This window comes from Xiphophorus maculatus, chromosome 9 (assembly GCF_002775205.1).
Source record: "Xiphophorus maculatus strain JP 163 A chromosome 9, X_maculatus-5.0-male, whole genome shotgun sequence".
Lineage (NCBI taxonomy): Eukaryota > Metazoa > Chordata > Actinopteri > Cyprinodontiformes > Poeciliidae > Xiphophorus > Xiphophorus maculatus.
The window spans coordinates 4,188,417-4,214,859 of record NC_036451.1 but is presented as its reverse complement, the minus strand read 5'-3'; the positions used below and the strand labels follow the sequence as shown (position 1 = coordinate 4,214,859).

The 26,443-nt window shown below is 37.5% G+C and overlaps 1 protein-coding gene across 1 annotated transcript in view; it reads right to left on the bottom strand.

The window, feature by feature from the left end:
* Positions 1 to 17,107, bottom strand: part of cachd1 (cache domain containing 1) — a 79,500-nt gene extending 62,393 nt beyond the window's left edge. The window contains exon 1 of the mRNA XM_014470562.2: positions 16,090 to 17,107. Within this exon, the coding sequence (XP_014326048.1) occupies positions 16,090 to 16,329 (240 nt within the window). The 5' untranslated portion in view covers positions 16,330 to 17,107. The remainder of the gene's footprint in view (positions 1 to 16,089) is intronic.
* Positions 17,108 to 26,443: the final 9,336 nt, after the last annotated feature.

The following is a 26,443-nucleotide window of genomic DNA, read 5'->3' as shown; positions in this document are numbered from 1 at the left end:
GAAACCAAAATAATATAAACTAAAGAAGACACTTTCAATTCAATTTCATATGACAATTTATAACTGTAATAATATCTTGTGATAGTATGCTACATGTTGCAGTAGAGACAAAAAACTAAAATATAACATTGTTGTGTTTTGAAATATCTCTCTCGCACACACCGTATACACCTGGTCTGATGAAATTACAAAAGAAAATCTCTAAATAAAATGCTCTCACTAAGGTATCTGAAATTTAGCAAATAGAAATCATTTTGGTAATTCTGACCTAAAACAAGATCAGTTTAGTCTGATCATACTTCACACTGAGAAAAAAAAATTGTAGGTGTCTTTTCATCTTCTTTAAATATCTGACTTCAACTGTAAATAACACCTTCCAAATTTAGACTTTTAATACAATTTTAGATTGCACTGTTTTTTTTACCAAACTATGCAATTTGAATATTAAAATACCTACTTGAAATTAAACCATTTTCAGGGATTTCAAGTAACAGTACAAACCCCAATAAACTATTCCGGATTATCATTAAATTCCTGGACACACCTGGAAGGGCTTTCAGATGTGGCTCTTGAACCTTTTACTGTAGAGATGAACAGATAAATCTTCAATGCTCTCAGCACAGGGAGACAAAAATAACAGTGTATATTCTGAGAAAAACACTGCTATGTAATCAGCGAGCTCATAAAAATGCTGCCTGGATCTAATCAAACTGAAAGATGGCTCTTGTTTTAGGCTGATTAACCGTTGGAACGGCGAATGAAGGCAAGCATTAGGGGACAGCGTGTGAAAAAAAGCAGAATGTTTAGATTGTATAGAGATAAGAAGCATAAAAGTAGGAGACCAGGAAGAAAGAAAAAATTCTGGGGTGGTCTCCTCAGGTTTCTGAGCAAGATGTGAGCTCATGTCTGGCGTGTTATAAAGGTCTCTGCAGAGAGAGGGCTTTGTTCGAACACATGTACTCTCAGGGCAGTTCCACTCACTGATCATTGGAGACCAAGAAGAGGATTAAGAGTCATATAATAGAGGTTTTACCTTTGAAAAGCTAAACTTCAGCAACCTTGACTAGATAATCTTTGTTGACCTGTTTTTACATGACCGAAAGAAAAACTATCTAATGAAACAACATACATTACCTCAAATGTATTCACAAGGCTACTGTAAATATTGTGGTCGTTGCTAAGGTTTGAATGTTAGAGGTATGACGCTAAGGTTGAAGAAACTTCACCTTATGCAATCTAACATTAAAAAAATGGCATTGGGTTCAAAAAATTACACCAAGATACACAAACTCAGTTTTCAGTTTATTTAGTCTCTGTTATAGTCAATATACAGTCGTGACCAAATCTAATACGTATAGAATTGTACATTACATTGCAAGACTGTGCAAAGGCAAACAAAATCACTCAAAATCAAAAAGCTGAGAAATATTCTAAAATTAATTAACTACATAAAAGAGGAAAAGATGATACAGTAAAAGTTACTTCAGGGCATTCAAAAGAATCTAGAATATGTCAAGTGGTCTCCTCCTGATAAGTGTACAACAAAACTTATATGAGAGTGCAACTCCATCAAACAGAGAGTAAAACTTTTAAACCAAGACCTTGAGACAAATCGTGTTCTGATAGCAAAGTCAAATTCAAGTACTTTTTAGGCCTTATTGTGAGTTTAGCAGTCATGGTTGTTTGGGGATAGACTGTTGCATCCAATTGGTTGCAGTTTGTAACTTAATTCAGCTTTCACTACCTCTTAAATTTTTAAAGCTGCAATGCCAGAATGTTTTTTAATTTATCACTCCTGGTAAGAAATAATGCAACATAGAGAATAATATGCTTTACAGCAAGAAAGCATTAGTCTTTATGACATGAGCTCATTAAAAAGAGATATTATTTGTGTTAGCTGGGAGCTGTGCAAGGAGGGAAAACATCAAGCAACGGTTGACTGTTTTGCAAAAGAAATACACCAATAGGTCTATAAAGACAAAAGGAGTAAAAGGAGTAACATACTTTACACATTAAACAGCCTTTTAATGCCATATACCCAGCAGACCAGCCTACATCTGAAAAGTGCTAGAAACTCTTTCAAGCAAATTCAAAGATTCTAAGAGGATTGGATGCTAAACTAAATACACAAAATGCATTTGGATGGGCATCAATAGAAAAAAAAATTTTTTCTCTAGTTTCAGAAAACAAAATCTGCCTGAGACCAATGCCAACATGAGGAAGAAAGGACAGTTTGGAAGTTATTATAAAAAAATAACGATTATGGATAAAATAGGAAGAGGAGAAAAATAAGGATGAGACCACTGACTAGTAAAGTGATTTATAAAGCAACCAATCAGTTTGAAAAGATCAAAGAGAGTTGTTGTTTGAGATTGAGATCAAAGTAAGAGAAGGAAAAAGATAGAGGAGAAAAAAGGAACAAAGGACAGGAAATGCACACCTGTTGGGTTTTGGATCATGCAGGGTCAATATTCATATCAACTAACACATAAAGTTTTTGCTAGAAATGTAACCTATTCATTGTACATAAAAAGACAAACACTTTTTCTAAACACAGATCTTCTATCAGAATACGAGTAATTTATCTAATTTGTATCAATTTGCTATTCAAAGTGCTACCAGAATTTGCACATAAATTTATATTTTTTCCTCTACCTTGCCTACAATGTTTGGCTACTCTATAATCTAAAAATATAATCCTCCAAATCTATTAAAACCAACTGGTGTGCAATTCATTGTTACCATAACTGAAAAACACAGCTTTAGTAAACCCCTAGAGAACAGAAGTAGATTTTAAATTCCCTTAGTGTCATCCTCAGTTCATCAAGAAACTCCTCATTAAATATAGCACACATGGATGATGATGCTGGGATTCAGTTTATTTTTATATGCACTAATCTCAGTCACATAAGCATAAAACCCTTTAAAATAGCTGACATTAGTTCATAATAGCATCAGTCTAGACATTTAGGAAGCTTTTCATTGGTTGGGGGTATTTCAGCAAGATACACTATACAGAGTGGTTGATGGCGCCTCTGCACCAGCATGTCAACTATGTAAGAGGTGTATGGGGTTGGGGTTGTCCGCTGAATATGTATCAAGTTTCTTTTTTTTTTTCTGGGCTGTCTAAACATTGGAAAGCTCTCTCCCATTCAGATTCACGATTCAATCGCTGCCGTGTGCAGAATTCCGAGAACGAACAGAGGAATGGAGTTCCCCAAAGACATTCACAAGTTCCTGGTATGTAAATAGCAAAAGGCTTCGCTGTCATAAATGTGACGAGTAGGAGAGCACAATGCTTCGCTCACGACATATGCAGGAGACATATGACTGAATCTCTCAAAGAAGAATCTCCCATTTGGCATTTCAGCTGCAGCAGTGCGTCAATCAAACTGCATGGTTCTGCATTTCTTAAATATCAAAAAAGAAATCTGAATATTATGGAGACATGTAGTCATGTGGAAAATTAGGACATCCTACACTGGCCTGTGCATTTTCCTAAAATGGTAGCACATATGGATATGTAATACAGGGCCGTATGAGTAATTCAGAAAGAAGGCTGTAGGAACCTTTGAGTCTAGTGAGGTATGAAAAAATAATCTTTAATCAACTTTTCTGCTCTCCAGAAATATTATCCAAGTAGAGAGTATTCCAGAATACTTAAAACATGCTTAGTTCTGGCCGTCTAAGTAAGTTCACCCTGAAAGATGGCTGCAAGATGTTAAAAGAAGTCTTGACAAGTCCTAAAATGGAATATATGGACATACAGCAAGCTTTTGTGACTGTTGATATGAAAATGCATGCATGCCAGGACAATCAAACAACTCACCATTCATAATAAGAGATTCAAAAACAAGTGGAAACAGAAAATCAAATCTCACAAATTACTGTTTAAGTTCTGCATCAGATAAACCAGTTACGTTCTACTGGCCTGGAAAAGATCTGGCTGTCCCTTATTTTAAAGAACAGGTATTTTTAGTAAAAGGAACCAAGCAAGAACCGCACAAATACACTGACAACAAAATTTTGAAGATATGGACTTGTCTGTTTTTCAAACCAGCAAGTTACACTATATTCTTTCCCTCTTATCAATTTTGCTCAGTTAGATTTTGTTATTATTGTTTTTCCTTTACACACAAATGATTTTCCCGTAGTTGTGTAACCAAAAGCAATCAACACCAGGGTAAAAATAGAAGGTACAAATTTCTTTGGGTGAGGCAACACATTTACTTTTGACAGATCTTGTTAAAACTCAGCATTTCTAAATTTTAACATGTCTGAAATTTAAAAAACAACAAAGTTCCAGCAAATGTTCAAAAGGGGATGCAAGATTTCCAGTAACACTGCCAAGAGATGCCAGAAGCCAAGTCCAGCTCAATGACCTGCCAACTTCTGGGCTTGAAAGACTGAGAAAAATTGGCATGAAACCAACCAGCCAATGCTGGTGCCAAGCTAATCATCTGGGGAAAGAAACTTTCAGACATACAGACTACAAATGATGATAAAAGACCCAAAACTGGGCTGCTAACTTATAAACCTTGCAAATAGAAACTAATTTCACCATTACTTACCGATACATTTTTTTCTGCTTTGGAGATGTAATGCACTTTAATGTGTAATTTATCCAATATAAGAATCAATTTTAGAGTGCGTTTTACTGGATGAAGACAGTGCAACAAATTTGTACGTCAAGTAGCGTTCTTATTTTATCCCCCGTCATTCTTATTAACCAGCTGACTATCTGTGAATGAACATTCACGAACAGTCTCTACATTTTCAGTAAGCACCCATCTAGTCAAATAATAATTAGATGAATTACTTTGAAAAGTAGTGCTAATGCCCTACTGTAGGGTCCACCTCAAGCATTTAACATGCATAGGTGAGCGAATCTTCATCGGAGCAGAGCATGAGATTGAATAACCCTGCAATTCACTCATCATTAAGACATTTTAAGGCCAACTGTGTATATTCCACAGCAGCCTATGCATTGTAGCTATGGCATCTCTACACTCTTCACACTTGTCCAAAATATCCACGGCAACCTGGCTTAGCCAGTGATCAAAGTGCATAAACGTACTAAAGTATTACATATATTACTGGTCAAAGAAGACATTATCTTATATAAATTATTTGTCTTAGGATTTTTATCTAAAAGAAGCTATTTTTATGCACCATTTTCACATTTACTGTAAATAAAAAAACATAATTGCAGTGTTAATTTAAATTTTAAGGACTACAATCAGAATGGTTCTTTTCTCTTGCTTATTTTTCTTTACGCATAGGTCATCTACATCATATGAGCCATATTTCTAGTAGAGAGAGATCTTAGCAATAGCTAATCCAAGCAGGAGCTGCTCTGTATGCTGAAATATGTGTCTGTGTTTATGTCAAATGTTGTGGTATATTTGTAAAAGAAACAATAGTGTAAGTAGGCATAATCTTATGTTTTATCTCAATCTCAAAGTCCCGACTGCTTCTCTCTGCTTCCTAATTAGTAAGCTGCTTCTCCCACCCCAACCCGACTTTGCCAATTTCCTCCAGCAAAATACAAACACCGCACATCTTTTCATCTTCAGAACAGCCTCGTCTTACTGAGGCTCAGGCATAGGTGGCAAAGTTCAACTGATCAGCACAGGTCACCTACTGATTCATCTTCAAAGGTAGAGAAAGGAGGGGAAAAAAACAACAGCAAACACGAAATAGCAGAGGACACGATTCCACATACCACAACCCAAAGACGACAACACCAGGACACAGGAGATGATCAGGATGATGTGGAAGACAGACCAAAGCATAACTAGGGCCAGTGAGGAAGATATCATCTTAGACTGCTGTTGAAGCTTTAAGAAAAAAAACTCTAGATTTCTTTTACAGAAGCTGGCAGCTCCACTATGCCTGAAAACAACAGCCAAACACTTTAGTAGCAGCTTCTTGGTCCCGCATAGTTACAAAATGGTGTCTAATAGTAGGCCTGTCACGGTAGCAAATTTTGCTGGATAACTTGTCCCAGAAATTGAATTTATTGCGTTAAAAGATAATGTTTTGAGACAATTTTCTAATAATATAATGGTAATGGCACAATAATACATGAAGACATTCTCAAATATCAATAACCTCTAAATTCAAATGAAGGTTTAACTCTGGAAGACATTTTAAATATCCAAAATATATAAATAAAACAGAAACAACATAACTGTCCTTTAAAAAAAGCCTAATTGAGACCAAAGCACCAGACTAAAGACTTCTGTTAATTTTTTTGTAGATATAGGGGGAAGAGAAAAACAATGAATCATGCAAATGGAAATGGAGCTCATTTTAACTAATCATGTATTTAATTGAGTTATTGCCTATTGCGACAGCCCTCACTAACAGTAAGTATATTTGATTTATTTTGTACGTTTTGAAACATATTTTGGGATGTCTACTGATTGTGAATGAATGAGAATCTTGATTTTTCAAAATTTTTGTGGCACACTCAAGGTGCACAATACTGCATATTGGGGCATATTTTGTGTCTGAACTGTTAAACTAGGCAGTAGAAAGTGTTTTTGGAGGGAATCTTAAGTATTCAGGGAACTTAGCTATCATTGTGTTCCCTTACCCTGCATAAACCAGTACTCCATTGTAACCCCAATATTTGCTTAAAAATCTTTTAGAAAGAAACCATACACTTCCACTACCCAACTAAACAAACGAAACCATCACAGCTCAAGCCCAACATGAACTAGAAGATGTTGGATCCCCACCTTGCTTTAGAATGAAGCAGTCATGTAACATAACCCAGGTTTTTATGTATAATTTTGAATTTGTGTTGATGGGGGAGAGATGTGGGGAACCTGAACTTTCAATGCACTGCACAAACTTCTGACTGGCAGTTTATGCCGTACATCCTAAAGCTGAACTTCAGTTCAACAATTTCTTCACACTGTAGGAGTGGTTGTCAACATGCAGCACTGAATTTTTATGACACTGTCAAACAATTCGAAGAGCTACCAGTCAGAGAAAAGAGTTTGTACACTTTGCACAGGTCTGGTTTAAAATTTTCATGATCCTAAATTTCCATGTGGCAACAGACTTATAAATGGTTGCACAGAAAGAAGTTAAATCAGCTGAGCTGACCTCCATGACTCTGTGACCCTGAACTTTGAGTAGTGTTTTAGCTCCTCGGGAACTGACAACAGACTGTACTGACTGTTTTTTCATACATGAGTCTCAGACTCCACAATATGACAGCCTGATATGCAGAGACTGGATCGGCTGCACAAAATCTCTTTGAATCTTCTCTTTCCCAACCCATTCACCTAATTTAGCATTTTCCCTCCTGTTCTCTGAACTGCTGTCTGCCTCAGGGAACATCCCGGAAGGCTGCTGTTGCATATGCAAGGTCACATCTTTACCCGAGAATATGCAAGTACTCTCTCCCAAAAGCAGGCCAAGGTATAAAGTATGGATGGATCTTTGAACCTCACAAAGGAACTTTCAGAAACCTTAAAGGTGTCTGTATGCAACTTAGAACTGAAAATGTAAGAGAGACCAGGCGTAAGCAAGAAGAGAAAAATGGGGTTAAAAAACTGCGAGAAAAAGAAGTCCAATGTGCTTCTACACAGTAGGAGTTCCAACTCTCTCCTCATCGAGAATGCAAAGCCTTTTCTGCAGGATTGTGTGAAGGGGTGCATGTGTGTGTGAGGGGGATGGGAAAGCAACAAATTCAACTCGTCTGGGGGAGGGAGCCGGTCTCTAAATTCTGCTGCTTGTCCCCCCAAATGCGTATTGTACCACCAGACCCCCACTCCTTTCAGCTCCTTCATTTTGAATCTGGGCCCACATGGCCAGAAGATGGCCTTCGGTTTTATCGTTTCTGCTGCAACACACCCAGCAAGGCCTGCAGGAGTCTGAAAGGACACACCAACAACTAGAAAACTAGAAATGGAGGTGAGAGGTGTATCAGAAAAAAGAAAACTCACTTAAAAAACCAAGTTAGCTCATAAAAAACAGAAAATTGGTTCTATGAAAATAAAATCAAAAGGCTCCATATCTGGAACAAGTGAGTGTAATTAAGTGTAGTTTAAAACAGTTGCTTCCAGGGTTCTTCCAAATTTTCCGTGACAAAACATCACACATTTGCAAAATCTTATTTTTTAGTGTTATTTTATACATGCATTTTAAGGTAGTTCTACGATGGACTGGCGACCTGTCCAGGGTGTACCCCGCCTCTCGCCCTAAATGTCTCGCTGGAGATAGGCACCAGCACCCCTCCCGACCCCACTAGGCATAACTGTGTAAGAAAATGGATGGATTAAGAGGTACTGTAGTTCTAGCTTGCATTTAAATGTGGAATCTTCAAGAACTCCAAAGAAAATGAAAGGAAGGAAGTGCATTGATGGAAAGATGGATAGAAAAAAACGAGTCAATAGTTGGACATATCGATGGATACATACAGGAAAAATGGATTCACACTGGATGGATACAACTTTTAGAGATGAGATGTTACCTTTCCATACTTCAACAGGCCTGGAAAACACCCAAACTGTAGGAATTCTGTTCTTCAGAACCATACATTTATAAACATAAGTAAACAATGGCTCAACCTTTTATACAAATCACAGACGAAATGTTAACAAAAATCAAGGCTTTGTTGGCCCTAAATGCTGCAGAAGCATTAAACAAAATATCATATTTCTTAAGTAACCACCCTCTGAGAAAAAGTCACTGGTTTTTAGTTCTTGTGGTGGAGAATCCAAACCTGTTAGGGTCTAAAGTTCCTCACACAAGGAGAGGAGACCGTCACGGCAGTCATTTTCAGTTTGAAGGACAGAAAAGCAGTTATGTGAATCAAGGAAATGCCAGACATCTGGTTCGGTTAAAGTCGCTTTGGAGACTTCTGCAATGAAGTGGCTCCTGTGATAATTTGGTAATCAGGCCCCAACTTGAAATCAGTCCCGTTTTTACCACCACCACACCTAGCTATCGGCAAAAACTGACCGCAACTTTCTGCTTACTCAAAAATCTACCTCGTCACTAATCAGAACAGCAGCAGTGAAAGTATGACAAACATTTTAAAAAACAAGCTGTAAGTAAAAGTAGGGCATTTTTATAACAGAATGCAGAACATGGATACTCCTATCAGATCATCTTGTTTGATAACGAGTTGAAGTCAAAACTTCAACTGAAAACAAAGCTTGGATTGCATTTATGATTGTCAAGCACAAGTTTCTGACAGCTGCAAGTGGCATTTTGATGCATATCAGGAAAAAGTCATCAAAAAGCGTACTTTGCAGATAAAGAATGTTGTTTTTGTCTAATCAACCGCACTCTGATTTTATCTTAAAAAATATTCAGACTAGACAGGCGTTCTGCATTTCGGAGAAGATCAGTTTAAGATATGACGAAGAGATAAAGGGCATAAAAAAACGACATAAGCAGACAGACAAATGTGAGAGATGGCAGGGGCTGCATAAACACTTCAAAACCACTCTCAGGCAAGGCCAAACACAGAGGGAGCCCCTATTTCTGCTCAGAAATGTGGGAAAAGGATCAAAAAGCGGTCGCATAAATGATCTGGCCACATCAGGACAGAGATTTAAACCACAACAGCTGGTGCACATAGGGAGGAACATCAGTTTTGTGTTCCATTTTAACAGAGTGCAATGAGCTGTACGTACACCAACACATAATTATGATTGATAGAAATGTACATTTTATCAAATGAATATGTGGTTTCTGAAAAACATTTATATTAACATAAGTTATGCTAAAGGTAAGATTTTGCTATAAGAAACAATGCTAAAAAGGCTGTAAAAACCTGATGGCATATCATCCACTTTAGCCAGTGTCCGCATTAGCATAATGTCTGTTAAGCGTAACTTCTATTTTAGCAAGACGTTCCTTTAGCAGCATAACTCTAATTATGGCTTTTGTTGTTGTGTTAAGCATTTTTGCTGTAGTCTTGTGGCCTTTTGCAATTTGTTGACCCTTCAGGGCAAAAAACCGTCCGTTTCACGGCAGTTTCACAGAAGGATTTTGTTCGACTTTCCTATATGTGCATAGAAGTTAAAATGTTGGACTGTTTGAAGATGTTAAGAAATTGAGTCTTTTTGTTCTGTTCTCATAACTTTTACGTTAGAGGTAGATGCAACAGAACTGATTCATTAAACCCAGGTTTGTTTACAAGACGAGACCTTTAAAGGTTGATACAAAGGAGATTTTATATGTTTTCAAAGTTTACTGATTTCCCAGTGGGACTCAAGGGGGAAAAAAACCTTAATTTACACAAACTATAACCAAGCACCTTAAAAGTCAAACACACAAAACTGTGAGTAATATTTCAATTTGAGTTAGAAAAAGAAAAAACACTGAAGCTTGGAGATATTCTTTTATTAGCTGCAACAGGGGAATTAAAATCTATGGCTCTGCCTAAAAACAAGGAAGTTTAAAAAAAAAAAAGAAAAATACTCCAAACAATAACAGTTATGGAAGAGAACACAGGCACAGAGATTTCAGCAAATCCTCTGAGGGCTTATAAATCACTGAGACTCATCACAATTTATGGGAGGTGTAAGACGATTTCTGCTCTCGCACTGCAGTTCAAGGATGACTAATGGGAAGCACCTGTAGCTCCATAAACCTGAAGACATGTGAAAGCAGGTGAGACGAAAACCCAAACACCAGATGGCATTAATTTTTTTGTATAAAACACCATGTACAGTTGCTTGACTTATTTCAGGTTTTTGTTATCTAAAGGTTGTGGCTAGAAATACATAAAGCACAGCAATTAGCCGTAAGTCTAAAAAGAAAATGGATTATAAAGCAATAATGCTCCCAGATGAAGCAATGAGTCTGTGAATGTAAAAGTAACCTTGATAGAGCTCAGAGTCGTGCAGGCAGAGCAGCAAGACACAAGAAAGCTTTGAAGCTTTTACTGCAGAGAGCGTAGCAGGAATTCTGATGCCCTGCTATATCTCCTCAAATCCCCCACCCCCGACTCTCTCCAACTGGTTCAATATAAAGGGAGGATAAAGAGCAGAGCCAGTGTTTATCCAGCTGAGGAACAATAAAAAGAAAAGTAGTAAAATGAGAAATGGAAGGTTACTAAGAAGCTGGAGGAGGAGGGAAAAAAAGGGAAGGGGAGTGAGTGTCTGATAAACGTATTGGAACCTCTGAATCCAAAATATAGAAAACCAGTAGGAAAACCACAAGGCTCTACAGCTCTTGGATTGAACGTAACTAGAAAAGTTACAGACTAAACATAGCATTAATGCAACATCACCTCCTCTTTTCCCTTTTCTTCTATCCTTCTGAAATCATAATGAATTTTATATTTATTTTGTGCCGACAAGTTTATGGGTCAACCTGGCCCCATTTCAGATCAACATGTTGCAGTTTCATTCCTACAGCTTGGTAACCATAAACAACTCCGTTTTTAGACTAATATTTAAACCACTGTGTGTCTGTATTTCCCTTTGCAGTTAAGCATTCAGAATTATAGTTAAATGTTCATAAAAATGCTAAAATCGCATGTAGAATTTGAAATACACGTACATAGTCATCTAAATTTTGTATTACACCTTATTTTTATTGATTGTAGATCTGATCCCCAGTGATTCAGGGGACCGTGATATGACAGCTTTTGACCCCAGACTCAACCTAATAGACTCAACATACTCAACATAATAGATGTCAATGACCCTCAACTGGTAGAACGCATTTATTGGAGTCAAAGAGTCACATTTCCTGTCAGTAGTGCATGAGTATATAACAGAAAGTTGCCCTAAAAAAGTCTAATTCATACCTCCCAAATGTAATCCATACCTGTCCACTAGGACCCTCTAAAGATGGCTGCATCCTGCCTGGATCCAGTGACTGTATGCCAACAGACAATACAACTGCTATTCAAAAGGGGGCGCCCTTTTAATCAACAGCAGATGAAGAAAAGGCTTAAAATCATAGCCAGAAAAAAAAAAAAGACAAAATCTAGCAACAGTTGTCTGAGCTAATTATCATGAAGAAGTTTAGCTAAAAATGGCACAAACAACTCGGATCGTGATTGTGTTTCTAATAAACGGATTAATTTCATCCAAAACAAACCAAAGCTCATTGTTCAGAACACTTTCAAAACTTTAAGATCTATATTGTGTATTTTAAATGAACAACAAGAAGTTATAAATAGAAAAAAAATCTGATCAGAAACCACTTTTTAATAAATTCTGCAGTTATGCTCCAACTGCAGGAGAGAAGTAAAATCTTTAAACAAAAAGAAAACTTGCCTAGATATGACACTCAAGAAATATGAACACTAACTAGAGCAAAGTGTCATCTGTACACCTTCACGTCTCGTGGGAAACTCAGCAACAGGCTGGCCAGCCTCAGATTACACAGCTGTAAAAGAAAGAGGGGTGGAGCAGAGATGACTACAATTACATTTTACATTCTGATTATAGGACACTCACTCAGAAATCTTTTACAAAACTGAATCTTTAAAAACCACGCAGCTTAGAAACTAAACTCCCTTTTCTACACAAAGTTCACTGAAACAAAAAAAAATGTTTGAGATGTAAAGTATCTTCAGAAAAAAAATACAATTTTTTTTTATGTTTTCATAACAATAAATTTCACCACTTCTATACAAACAACCAGCAATAAAGTCAAGAATATGTTAAGTGTAAGAAAAAAGATTAAAAAATATATATTTTTCTTTGAAATATAACTTCCAAAGAAATGTAGATTTCAGTTCAGTCCCCTTGGGTCCATATTTTGTCCTGTACAGAAAAATCAAGACTGACTTGAAAGATTTGATAAATTTCTGCAAAAAGCTCCAGCAATCTGGATGGAGGGCACATGTGAACATCAATTCAAGTCTTTGCATAGATTCTCAATTGGATATCTGTATGAACTTGGATTGTATATTTAAAGTTGTTGGGAGCTTTCATGGTGATGTCAGTTTTTATTTTACAGAGTTTTGCAGGAGGGTAAAAAAAATCCTTCCTGTTTCTTGTGTTTCATACAGAGACAGTCAGAAACTTCTAACGTTCTCCTACAAACTCTGAGGCTTTCAATAAATAGCTGGACTTATAGATCCAACAGGTGGACTGTAGTTCCCAAAAAATGAATTTCTGAAGGAAACTGACTGCTGTGGATTTGGTTTAGCAGTATACAATTTTTCAGAATTTGATTTAACATAAAAAAAATTTAACTACAACAAATTTCCTTCCACTTCAAAATGCTGCACATTATGTTGATGTCTGACTAAAACCTACTGAAATTAGTTGTAGCTCGGCAAAATGTGAAAATGTTTAACAGTTATGCATGCTTTAACAAGGCACTGTGTACTAGCAAGCTATATGCTCACTCTAGGAAAGTGCTGGTACCTGAGCAGAACCTATAAGAAGTAAGAATATATGGCAGAAAAAGCAATACATAGCAATTTATAACTCCAGACAGTGTCAGTTATAAAAAGGTAAAAATCTGTATCAGCCTAATTTTAAGTGATATCTTTGCTCTAAAAGCCTGTTTACCTTTATTACTGTTCTATTTTCACACCAGCAGCTGTAAGTAAGAAACAGCACTTCTAATTTACCATAAATCTTTCTTGCACATCACAAACAGAACCAGGAAGCTCATGGGATCAAATCCACACAGAATCTCTTCCAGGCTGATCTGGACAGCTGCTTTCTCACATGCAGCTCATGTGAGGGCTGCAGGGAGTTCCTAAAAGCAAACATTCAGTCATGTTCTTTAGTTACAAAACATTTGGAGAGGAGAAAAGAAAGAAACTCCACATAGCAAAAAAAAATAAAATAGTGAGTTTAATTGAAATCCTTAAAAATGTTTGAATTCAAGATTCATCCAAACATCCAGCGGATTCCTGCAGTCTCAGAGCGTTTTCCCTGCATGCATGTCTGTTATATTTGTGGCAGCACAAAACGCATCACAATCAGTCGGCTCAGCTTCCAGCCGCGACAGATTCTCACAGCTTATACAACATCATGACAGCTCCGGGGAGTTTACCCCGATGCTCTGGAGTGACGCTGAATGCCGCTTTTGGTATGAATATTAAATCAGTCATAAAAGTTTAAAGTGAGACTGACAAAAGCTAAAATTACTTCTAATTAATTACATCTTTGTAGTCGACAGAACGGTTTTTCAGTCATGTGAGAGAGAGGAAAAAAAAGAAGCAGCCATTAATTCTCTGCGTTTGCAGGCAGAAAAAACAGGAATAATGCCGAGACAAAGCAATAGAAATAAGAGTGAGAAAGAGAGCGAGCACAAACTGGGGCTCTGGGAGGGGATGAGCAGTGACAACGGCGGATCTGCCGGGATCAGAGGAAGCCCTCAAAGCCGACTCCTGGTGCTGGGATGAAGGCGGCTCAGTGTGGAGGCAGAGGAGATGAAACAGCGTTTGGGGCCTCGGCTCCCCCGCTGCCTTGCCTCTGTGCTCCAGGCCTGTGAGCCCCTCTGCCTCTGAAGTGCAAAACACCCCCCAACCTCCTTCCCCTCCCTGAAGCAGCCACCACCCCTACACCCTGCCATTTGGTGTGTTTAAAGGATTCTGCATGGATGGACATGACAGGGTATAGATTTAAAGGTGTTCGTTCTGTCTGCTTCCAATTAGTTACGGCTGGAACATAAAATCCTCCTTATTAGTGGGAAGAGTTGAGGGAAATTAAATGCATCAACATATTGGCTGAAAATCGAAATCGGGTGATTTTCCCTTGTTTGGTGGATCAATCACCAGCAGCCCCCGTATTCATTAAATGCATCAAAAATAAGAAATCCCACCATTTGCATTCAATGAACACACCAGCAATCTGGTGCATTTTAGTTTTAAGTTTAGCAAAATAAAAAGAAAATCTGATAAAGTTTAAGGACACATTGCATAGATGGACATGATAGGGTATGTAAATATGTAAATGGAAATAAACTTGTAAATCTCTCACTTTCTTCTCTAGAAATGATCATCGAGCACATTTGTTAATCTTCATGTTTTATAAAATACTGTTAAACTGGTCAGACTCTGGCAATCGACATGTCACGCTGTGAAGAATCCCGGAAATCCCAATACAGCAGTGCATCTCAAAGAGAAAAGGGTCAAGAAATTCCCTCTTATTTCGACATCATTTACAGATTTGCAATTTGCTGCAAAGCAAGACCTCCAAAATATTCAGTTCAGTACATTTTGATGCAAAAATAGTGAGAATTTTCTCCTGATTCCACAACTAAAGCCTCTCTCACTCTCAGAAGCTATAGATTGTTTTTTGTTTTTTTTTTTTTCATTTTTGGGCTTTTATAGTTCTTACAGAAAAAAATAAATCTGAAAAGCAGGATTGGTGCATCTCTAAAAGATATCATCAACAATTGCCTTTTTAAACCAACTGTATGCAGAATTACCTTAAAAGCAGCATTCTGTTGATCTGTGCATTCACAGAACATTTCCAGATTTTTTTTGTGTTTTTTTACTGCAAAACAACAACCTTTATCTGATGTTTATCAAACTCCAAAGGGTGCACAAGACCACATAAACTATCTGTGCTGTCAATGATTAGAATAGATTTAAGAAATAATTGGCCCATTTCTATCTCCAACAAGCTGATCGGTGCATTTCAACAATTAACACATCTAAAGGGACTTTAGATGACTCTCTTGGGGGAGAAAGGCCTTATCTGTCTTAACTATTATCCGCAAGAAATAAAAAGAAAAACAAGGAAATTTCCACTGACTAATCTGTGAATGCTGCATTTAGAACCCCCCACCCCAAAAAAACAAAACAACACAAAAACAATTAAGTGCATTGCAGACACATGAATCAGCTCTGAGGCACAGCCTCTTAACCTTGATTATAGGATCCCGTCTGCACATAATTAGTTAATGTCTCCTGATGTAATTCCTTATCAAGATTTATCGCAGGACCGCGTGCTGATGCTCCACATTAATGCACCCAAACTTCAAAGCATTGCTTCAGCGCTGCAACGCCACAGCTTTTTGTTTCATAACACCCCAATGTTTTTCTCGACACGACTCTTCTGTCTATAGTATTTCAGGTGCAGGCCTCCAAGTGAGGGTCAAAACGTGAATGAAATGCAACTATTTTATTACCTGCATCGTGAAAACTCCCAGCTCCTGTGAGGACAGCTTTTTCATTTGCTCCGCCAAAACTTGCGCTTCTTCCAGGATGGAAAACTCCGTCTCGGCTCCGCAGTATCCACTAGAGAGAGCCGAGCAAATCAAAGCGAGGCGCCACGAAAAAGCCACCGAGCCGCCGCGGAGGGGAAGGTGTTGATCCCGGAAAGCAGCGCGAGTCCTCGGCGTCTGAGCCTCCGCAGTCCGCCTCGCCATGATGGCAGGAGGTTTTACAGCGCTGGAAGAAACACTGCGTGTGAACTGAACTGGTGGTGGAAAACAAACAAACAAGAACTTCAATGGAACTTCTTTTCACAACTTTCCAGCGGAGAGTACGAGTGCGCTTTCACCCCGGCAAGAAACTCAAGTACTCCCAGCAATGCAAACCATCGCGCCTCCTTTGCGTCCCCGAGGAGAGCGAGGGATATCCATGCGGAAAAGTAGATATGTTTATGCTGGTTTTCCCTTTTCTTTCTTTTACAGCGTTGTTCCCTCCTCCAGTCGTCGTTCCAACTCCTGGAAGTCTGGCAAAGTGTGTGAGAGCCGGAGATTCACCACAATGGGAGTGAAAGTAGGAGGCGTGGAAACGGTAAGGAGTCCCACCGGCGCCTGGATCTCTCGATCAATGGATCAGGGGCCCGTGACGCGTTCACTGTTGCTGCGAAAAACAACGATCGATCAAACGGCTCCAGAGAAATGAACTGTAAACACATTAGAATACATTTTTGTTTGTTTTGATGTAACATTTACTTAAATAAATGTTAATTTGCATGTTTTGCTAACTGGATTTCCTCGTCAGAAGCCAATGCTGAGCAACAAAAGCGACTTTAAGACTTTTGTTTTATACAACGTATTAAAACTAAGTAGACTACAGTGGCCATAAAAAAATACGGACCTTTTTTCTATTTTGTTTTCCCTTTGATTTTGAAGACAATACTGATAAGTTAAAATGTCAACTCATTTGTTTTTGACTGAAGTTTTGTTTTATGTTTTGTGCTATAAAATGTGACTCAGATAACCATCTTTTGTTTTTTTTAAGCCAATTGCAAAATAATAAAAAAGATAACATGGCTAATTTATTGTCATGAGCCACAGCTCTTTGTGTTTTTGGTTCTCACTTGTGTTTGTATTCTGACCACTCAGTTGTTTTGAAATTGCTATGAAGTTCTTCATCACACTTTATCCGTCTGTGTTTGGTTCCTTAGTTATTCTTGATGTTCTGCTTTTTATGGATTTTGGTTTAGGATATAAACAAAACAACATAATGATCACAGCATGACAAAATATGTAAAACATTTAATCAACAAAGAGCTGGAGAGCTACATATAAACTGAACATGTACAAAGTGTGCTTAATAATTATGGCTTCATTCTAAAAATAACTTGAACCTTAATAAGACAAATTGTTCCTATTATTAAACAATGCAGTCCCATTCAGTTTGTCATTCAAATTAGTTGAAAGGACAGATGACAATCACTTGTGTTTTGTGCTGCTGACTTTATAGCAATCCCTCACACTGAGCATGCATGTAACAACAGCAGAAAGGAAAATGTCCCTTTAGCAGGACGAAACCTCCAGCAGAAGCAAATTACTGCTGAAATTGATGTCCTCTCTATGTTGAGGAAGAAATTAAGAATTAATGGCAGCAGCTCCTTTAGTGGCTGTTAAACAGATAAATAGTGTGCCTGTTTTTAAGCCTAAAGGATGAAAGACAGCACCATATTCTTTTAATATATATTTTTACATAGCTTTTATTTCCAGGATCTTCATTCTAGTCTATTAATTTTATTCTAGATTTATCAAGGTCTGTTAAAACAGTCCACAATATTAAATCATGTGCAAAGACCAGGTAAGGGAAGGAAAATGGGATTAAAAATGTTTAAATGGTTTATTTTTAGCACATCTTTACAAAGCTGGAGACATCAAGTTTACATAAAGACTAAAGATTCTAAATTGTTCATTGTCCTTCTTTCTTGAATTCATACAAGATGTAACATCAAAATAATAACATTGCCTTTCATTAATTAAGTTCTGCTCCGTTAAATAGTACTAAAGACCAGTTTATCAGCTGAATAATCAAATATGTTATTTATGGACCTCCTCAAATGAACTAAAATATTTGTAGACAATGTATTCTTAAATTTTCTTCACACCTGCTTAATGTTTATGTATGAAACTTTTGACAAAAACAGCTTTTCATGGAGAGAGTAAGCGTAAACATGTTTTCGCCTCCATTTTAACTGAGGTAAAAAGTTAGTATTGTATTCGTTTGTTGTGTTGATTTTAATAAAAATGGAATTCTTAGTTCAGAAACCAGCCAAACGTCCATCCCAAAAGAATCCAGTTCTTGTTTTCCATGCATCCAGCACACGGAGCAAAGACTTTGTAGATTTGTTCATTTCATGTTTTAATCCATGACTGCAACATAAGAAGGCAAGAAAGATAGTGGGTTCATTAAAGAATAGTGTTGCCGGGGCAGATGACGCGAAGCTTTGAAGTGCAACAGCACTCCAACCCATCAAACAGCTGACCTTTATTCACTGTTTTCAATTCATCTCCACTTCATTGGATTGCAGAGCATATCTGCATTGCAGCTGCAAAGCTGGCCTTCCCCCAAACCATCTCAATGATTTATGTTAACTTTTTTAGAAATTTTCAGGCAAAGCATTATTGCAATAAGACACAGAAAAGGTCCAGTCTGTGGCGGTTTCAGACCCTAATAATAGAAGGATTTTTTTCAAGATGGAAACTGATTTGGAAGCTGTGCTATCATTTGATGTTTTGCCAGTTTGAATTTAGGTCATTTTATGCTTTGCTTATTATTCTGATCTCAGTTGTGTGTTGCTTTGGCAACATTCTCATGGGACCATTAACACAAACGCTTCGCAGTTAATTTCAGCCTTTTGGTTCACAATGTAATCTTGGAGACGTCAAATAGCTTCGCAAAACTGACATCTAGTCTGCCACATTAAATAAGCTTAGAAAATATCAGCAGAGTCATTGAAAGTTCACAGATAAAAAAAGGGAAGACGAGCTCTGGAGAGATGGGAGTACGCTCTCAGGAGACAGGAAACAAAGGTTCTGAATAACAAAGTGCAATTTATGCATATGAATGAGTGAAAATGTGACAGAATGGCACAAAGTCAAAGAGACCGAAGGCTCCTGAAAGTCAAGTGAAATTATTTTACATACGAATATTGTGCTGGGAAAAAATACAAAGAATACATTTGATATTTTCTACAGTCATTCAGTTCACAGCCACAGTTTTAATTAGATAAACTTTCTTTAATTTTTAGATGAGCTAAAAATCCCCTACATGATTTAATTTAAGAACTTGGAGAAATAATCTAATGAATATTGCTTTCAGGATACATACTGTATATGTAATTATATTATATGATTGTTTTTGTGATTTTTAAAACTTTTTAGGTGCTTTAAAATCACCTCCTGATGATAAACATGGATTTCTCTGCTTGTTGAGTGCAGTTGGGAGTGAGTGAGGGAGTGAGTGAGTGGGTGGGTGGGTGAACACGCAGCCTTGGAGGCTGTGGTCTCTCCCTGAATGGCTCATCTGTCTGTGTCGTTGGCTGCAGAACCCCTCAGCTGTTTGCTGCAGTGTCACATCCTTTCAGACCCTTGAGAAAACAAAAGTGTTTGATTAAAGAGTCTCAATCAGGTCTTTGCACGGAAAACCTTCAGGAAAATTATGCACAACTGCTTTATGTGGGTCTGATAATTTTTCAGCAACATTTAGAACGGCTGTTTCCTAAAAACAAACAGGAGGAATTGCTGCAAACTGTCCGGAATGATTGAACTTTGAACTTGTACGAATGATTTGATTGAAATAACTGTATATTTTTGTTCATAAAATGGATATGATTGTTTTGTAAAGTACCTCTGGTTGACATTTGTTTCAAACTGTTGCTATATAAATAAGCTATATTGAAATGAATGTGAATTTATGTCAGAGAAAAAACTCTGTGACCCATCAGAAAACCCACAGAGTCTGATTGGACTCGTAGGAGGGGCGCTGTTCTGATGGGATTGTTTGTTATATTTTTAGTTACTGGAGGGACAATTACAGATTAGCATCACTGACTTCTACTGTATTTAGCAAGCTGTGGTTCAAGCTATATTTTTTGGTAGTCCACTTACAATAACAATCTGATCCCCAGCTGCTTCTATTCTTTCCATAAATCAGTGAACTAAACATTAAGGAAAACAGATCAGGAGACTGGCGAGCGTTGGAAAGTTTAGAGGAACACTCAAAATTTAGGTTTCAACGGTAGATAGACATTAGATTATTACTAAACTGCACTACTAAACAAAGCTTGAACATAGATTTGTTAATTTCTGATTAGTTTTAATTTAAGCCTAAAGAAAAAACGATGCAGAAAAATATTAACCTCCAAAGTAACAATTCAGCAACCCCACAAGGTCTCAGCAATGTGCTTCACAAACGCAGCAAGCATTTTAAAATGGCTGTGAATAAATATTTACTCATACTTAGAAAAAAAAAATTAGTTCAAAATTTTATGTACAGCAATCAGTGGCAGAAATGGGGCCCAGTGTGGGCCTTGGTCTTTATTGAACAAGAGCGGCTCATTGGTTGCTCGTTTGTTCAGAGAAAAGGGAATAGAGGAGACATTTTGTCACATGTAAGACAGTTCCTGGCAAAACTCATGCTGCTCTTTCAGTGTTACTGTTGGCCTCCAGGTCTTTACTGGCCAGTTTTGGAGAGGTTTTAAGTTTTTATAGTGTCACTTTTGATCTTTATTTTCTCTAAAAATGTCTTTCTTCTCTATGTGTATAAAATGTCATAGAATTTGTCCCGTTCTCTGACTTTGTAAAATTAATTTCTTTGATCTTTTATACCTTAAATGTTGGGTTTAGCTGAAAGAAAGAAAAAAAACCCCAACAACATTCTTTTATTTTAGCTCAATTAGATCCACTATGACTATTGGTAGATTTGATATCAAGGAAACCAAAGGCTCAAAGGGTACATCAGTCAACCAGGTCATTGTGGCTTCTTAGTTTTTACATTTTCCCCAACCAAACAGATTCATTTTAATGTTGATTTATGCAGAGTGTTACGTCCCGCTACCCTCACCATGGCTCGTTCTTATTATTGTTTTAATGCTAATTACGGGAGAGAAGGGGCCGCAACAAAGTGTGTAATAATTTACACAAAAAAGGAACAAAATAAAGAAAACAAAACGGGGCACCTGACGGAACACACCTTCTGTCCGATCAGTAGATCCTATTCCTTGACCAACTGGCATCCATTGGAAAAGGGCGATCCCTCATTCATCCGCCGCTCCGTTTAATAGTTGTTTTTTTCCCTTTATCTTAATATATATAGTTTTTTCTCTTTTCCTAAAAAACCGCACCTCTGGTGATTTCGTCGGTGGTTGATCTTGGCAGGCGTGTAGCTCCCCGGTGCTAAAATGCTTTAGCGTGTCCAGCCGGTTTTCCCAAAACAAATCCAAACAAACTTCATCCCGGTCAAAACTTCCGACGCTCCCCTCTGGGTGGATCCGTCCCGAGGTGAAGGCACTCTTTTTTTTTTTTTTTTCGTCCAGAGCCTTACTACGACACCGTATTCTTAATAAATTTTTCTTCGCCCTGCGGCAGCTTCTTACACGCCACCATCACTCATCCCGCTCAGGTGCGCTGTGCCCCGCCCCCCACCAGTGAACCGTCAAAGGTGCCAACAATAAAAACAAAAACAAACAATCAGGAGGCGGAAGCAAAGTGTGAGCATGTAACAAGAGCATATGCCAAAATAAAAGTGGAAGAAGTTTGAAATAATTTATCACAGTCATATATCCCCAAGCTCCAAAAAGCTGTCAGTTTAAAAGTATTTAGCCACTGTACATCTTTATTCCTTTTATTTTCCAGTCTTTTTCAGAGGAGCAGCATCATTAAGAGCCGTCTGACTTGCAATTTTCTTCAGCGTGAACAATACTGGTTTATTTTAAGACAATTTGACTTCACAAGAAGGCAACTGAGGTTTGTCATTAACAGAGACAAAAGGATTGGCTTTACAGGATTAGCCTCTATTTGCATTTTCCTAATTATGGTACAAACCCACAAAGCCACCTGGTTTGGGAAGATAGAGGGGAAAAGAAGACAGTTTGAGGCTGATAAATGAACACCTCAGGATTTATGACATTTGGAGTAAGATGCTATGAGAACCAAATTAATGCAAGCCACAAAGACTTTTACATCAGGCTTCAAAGACTCAGATGCACTTTGTTTTGTATTTGAAAAAACTATCAGTGTTATTATGAGCAGCTACTGTTGGAAGTGGCTAAAAATGTTAATTTAAAGCAGCATTCTTGAAGCTTCCTAAGTTTTTCATATAAAATTCTTCATATATAAGCGAGGTTGTATTAGAGCTCTGTGGGAAGCAGACAATGCCTGGTGAAAAAAAGCCACAACTCACTGCTGTAATTACAACTAAACACAGGGGGTGTTGCTTGTTAGCAGGTCAAACCACTTTAAACCCCAAATTAGCTAGTTTAGAGTTATTTCTGAATGCTCATAACTTCACTGACACAAAGCAATTTTGTTTGTTTACTGCTGCTTTATTGCCGTTCTAAAGGCAACATTTTCCCTAGAAAATACTGTCATATTTAGTATGTAAACTACAAAAATTACAGGACTGTGTCATATGACAACAACAATAATAATAATAAAAAAAAACAATACATCAGCTACAGTGGTAGCTGTCTTGGCTCAATGGTTTTGCTCAGCTGAGAGCAGTTTTAGATCCATCTGCCACTACAATGTATTTTATTGAAAATTTAGGCGTTTTTACGGGGGAGGTGAAAGGACATTCAAATACACTCTTGCTTTTCACATTTGTACTTGTAAAATAATTTGAGAACCATGCATCAACATCTTTCCCATTTCTGGTACTTCTAAATTATTTTTGTGTTGGTATAGCATGCTCATTAAATGCCAATGAAATACGCTAAATGATCCTCATACAGTGGGGTAAATGGGTGTTTCATTATTAGGTTACTATTTAAGAACAAAATAACATTTATCAATCTTTATGAAGAATCTGCTTTAATTATGACGTTTATGAACTTCATAAATGTTGTTTAGCTAACGCAGTTGTCATTTTCTTGCTAAGCTTTTTGCTGGTGACCTGGTCCAGACTATCAGAAATTCATGATTTTGTCTAAAGAAATCCTTTCATGTTAAACTACCTACACGTCTCTGTAATTGATTGGTTGATTTAACCAACAACCAGTCAGTGGGAGCAAACATAAAAGATTTTGATACGTTTTTGCTGGATTTTTAGCTGATAATCTTTATAAACTTAAAGCATCTATGAACAGCCAATTCATCATTTATCTCTGAATACAGAGGTCAGGCACTCCCTAATGTTCTTTTTTCCATTGCTCTTTACTCAGTACTTTTGTTATTCATGTTTTTAGATCAGACTTGGGTTTGGACCCTTTGTGGTTCTGCCTGTGCAGTACCATCCTATAAAACCAGCCATATCAACACTAATCACCAGCATACTTCAAGCAGTGGTGGTAAGAAAACCCAATTACAAAAACATTTCTTTTGACATGCATGGCAGCTTATATTGCACTATTGCATGACTGTGGTCACCATAGCTCCTTTTTTCCCAGTTGGCTCCGGGTAAGTCTCAAACCACTTGGAAGAAATGTTCTGGATGAAGCTCCACCTAATATTTCTCTTTAGTTTACAACAAGGGCGTAGGTTTGGTCTAAGTTTTGGTGGGACCTTACAACTTACTCACCAACTCACCAGCATTTAAAATGAATGCTACCACTGCGTAGTATATTGAAATATTAAACTAATCAATGTAGATTTTCGTTTATTTATTTTGTTTTTGTTAAAAAATACATATGTTTTTTTTTTTTTTATTTATATGGCAAAAATTGGTCGGGACTATTTTATATCCCTTGAATATTGGTAGTGACATGTCACGACCGTCCATACCCAAACCTACGCCCATGGTTTACAAACAACCTTTTCCTAAAAATCATTCATCCTGTTTTTCTGCCCAATTAGGGAGATGCCTGTTAACGACAGAAAAAAAAACTTTTCCATATTTCAAAATTAAAAGTAAATGTAAAAAAAATATGCAGGAATGTTGCTATTTATTTGCTATTTACCATGTAACTTCAACGATAATCAGCACAAAAGATACATTGTCTAAAAATGCACTGATCTGACTCTGTGAACAACTTTCGTAGATCGGATGGTTGACTAACTGGATTTTCTGTCTTGATGACTCTGGCGTCTCAATGATCACTTGATAGTGAGCTCAGAAATCATCCCAGACATAAACAACCTCCCAGTCCCCAGCTGATGTGCCCTCGCTGGCAGCTTCAGCGGTTCAGCTTCAGAGTCTCTGGGCTGCAGTCCATCTGCAGACAGGAAACGCTGCGGGGACGACCCAGCCAGACCCAGATCTGCTGTTTAATGCATGACAGTCTGCTGCGCTTCGCCACAAACACAGAATAGATCAACAAGGCAGAAAGGATTGTGTTGTTCTGGGTCACAAACAGACACGTAGACCTTATGTTTGTATGGAAACCTTAAGACTTTCTGGAACAATTGAAAACATTGCTATACTTCTTTTAAAAAAGGTGTTAGCTAGGAAAATATTGTGGTATTAACACAAATCTGAGGGACAACTTTAATGCAACTTGATGCAGCTGGAATCCGGAACCTGATATTGAAACTACATTCTTCTTAAAAGGTGTTTGCCAATGTTTTGGGTTGATTACAATGTCTTGAAGAAAGAGGGAGGCCAAATGTAATGTGTATTATAATTCTGACACTGCACATCACCCTGAATGCACCTTTGTTACCTTAAAACATAGTGGTGGCAGCATCATTGTCAGTTATTTCAAATGATTGATAGCTGTTGCTGCAAAGGGAAAGTGATTATATTTATGAAGATGTTGTTTTTCCACACTTACTCAGATTGGTTTGGAAAAAATAACGTTACAAATTAGTAATTTAAAAAACTGCTTTTTTAAATTACTAATTTATGCATATTATAATTTATTTACTGAAAAGTGTAAAAAACTGATGAAATCTTTAAGAGGGCAAACCTATCTGACAACACCTTATACAGCTAAAATAAATCTGTTTTTTTAATGGAAGAGATACATAAAAATTTTGGTATGCATTTAGTATGAACCATTTTGCAACTTATTAATTTTTTTTCTTTGAACAGCAGGACATGTTGCATAGTCAACATTCTAACTAATTTTATATTCAAATATCAAATATGGTTGATATGAGCAAAGATTCCTGAACATTATTCAGTCATTTGTTCAGATATTGGTTGTGTGGGGGCAAGCGAAAAATGTTGAAGATAATACACAGAAACTCATACAAACTATAGAGCTTCGTCTTTACCAAAAACATACACACACACACACACACGCCCACACACACACGCACACACAAAAAAATCAAAGCAGCAGACCTAGTACGCTGAAATAAAATTCGACACGTTCACACAAGAAATCTGGTCTCTTTGTACTTTTCAAAGAAACTTGCATTTAAAAATCCAACTTAATAAAAGAGCAGCAAGAACGCAAAGCCACGCCACGAGAAAGAAGAAACGACAGTCTGGGAAATGGATCTGATTACCAAAAACATTTTAGATGCTTACGGAATGATAGCATGTCATAATTACAGGGAGCAAGTCCCAGGCATCAATGGAGAAAAACATGAAGCACTTATTGCCAGCTTTGACAGAGAAGACTAAACCAATCATTTCATACTGGGAAAGTGAGGCAGTTACTGCTAACCCTATTGGGTTTTAATTAGTTGCAGCAGAATCCATCACTGAACACATCAGTATGATCTCTGCTGGAGACAGAGGGCAGCAGCATCCATGAAAAAGAACAGACGGACAGAGAAAAAAAAAAGTGATTAGAGGACGAATCTGCAGCCATCATGGACGCCAGTCCTCCAGCACCATCACTTTTTATGAATGTGTTTCTCATGTATGCATGTTTAAGCAGAGAGGTTGTGTGGGTGGGGTGGGGTTTCAAAGTAGCACCATACTGTTACCATAGAAACGTGGCTCTTTGAAGTCTTTTGGCCCCCTTTTTTTCTTTTTTTTTGCAGCTGGATCTGCTCTGCTTCTGGCCCCCTTCTCTCCCACCATCCTCACCGCTCTCCTTCAGCTGCATCAAAAATTTCTCTCTTTGAAGACTTAAGCCGATTGCAAGTCAAACGCAGAGCTATTTCTGGCTCTATCAAGACGTGAGGCTGAGGCTTTGTGCAGGGCTGTGTTTGACATCTCCATGTAGGAAAG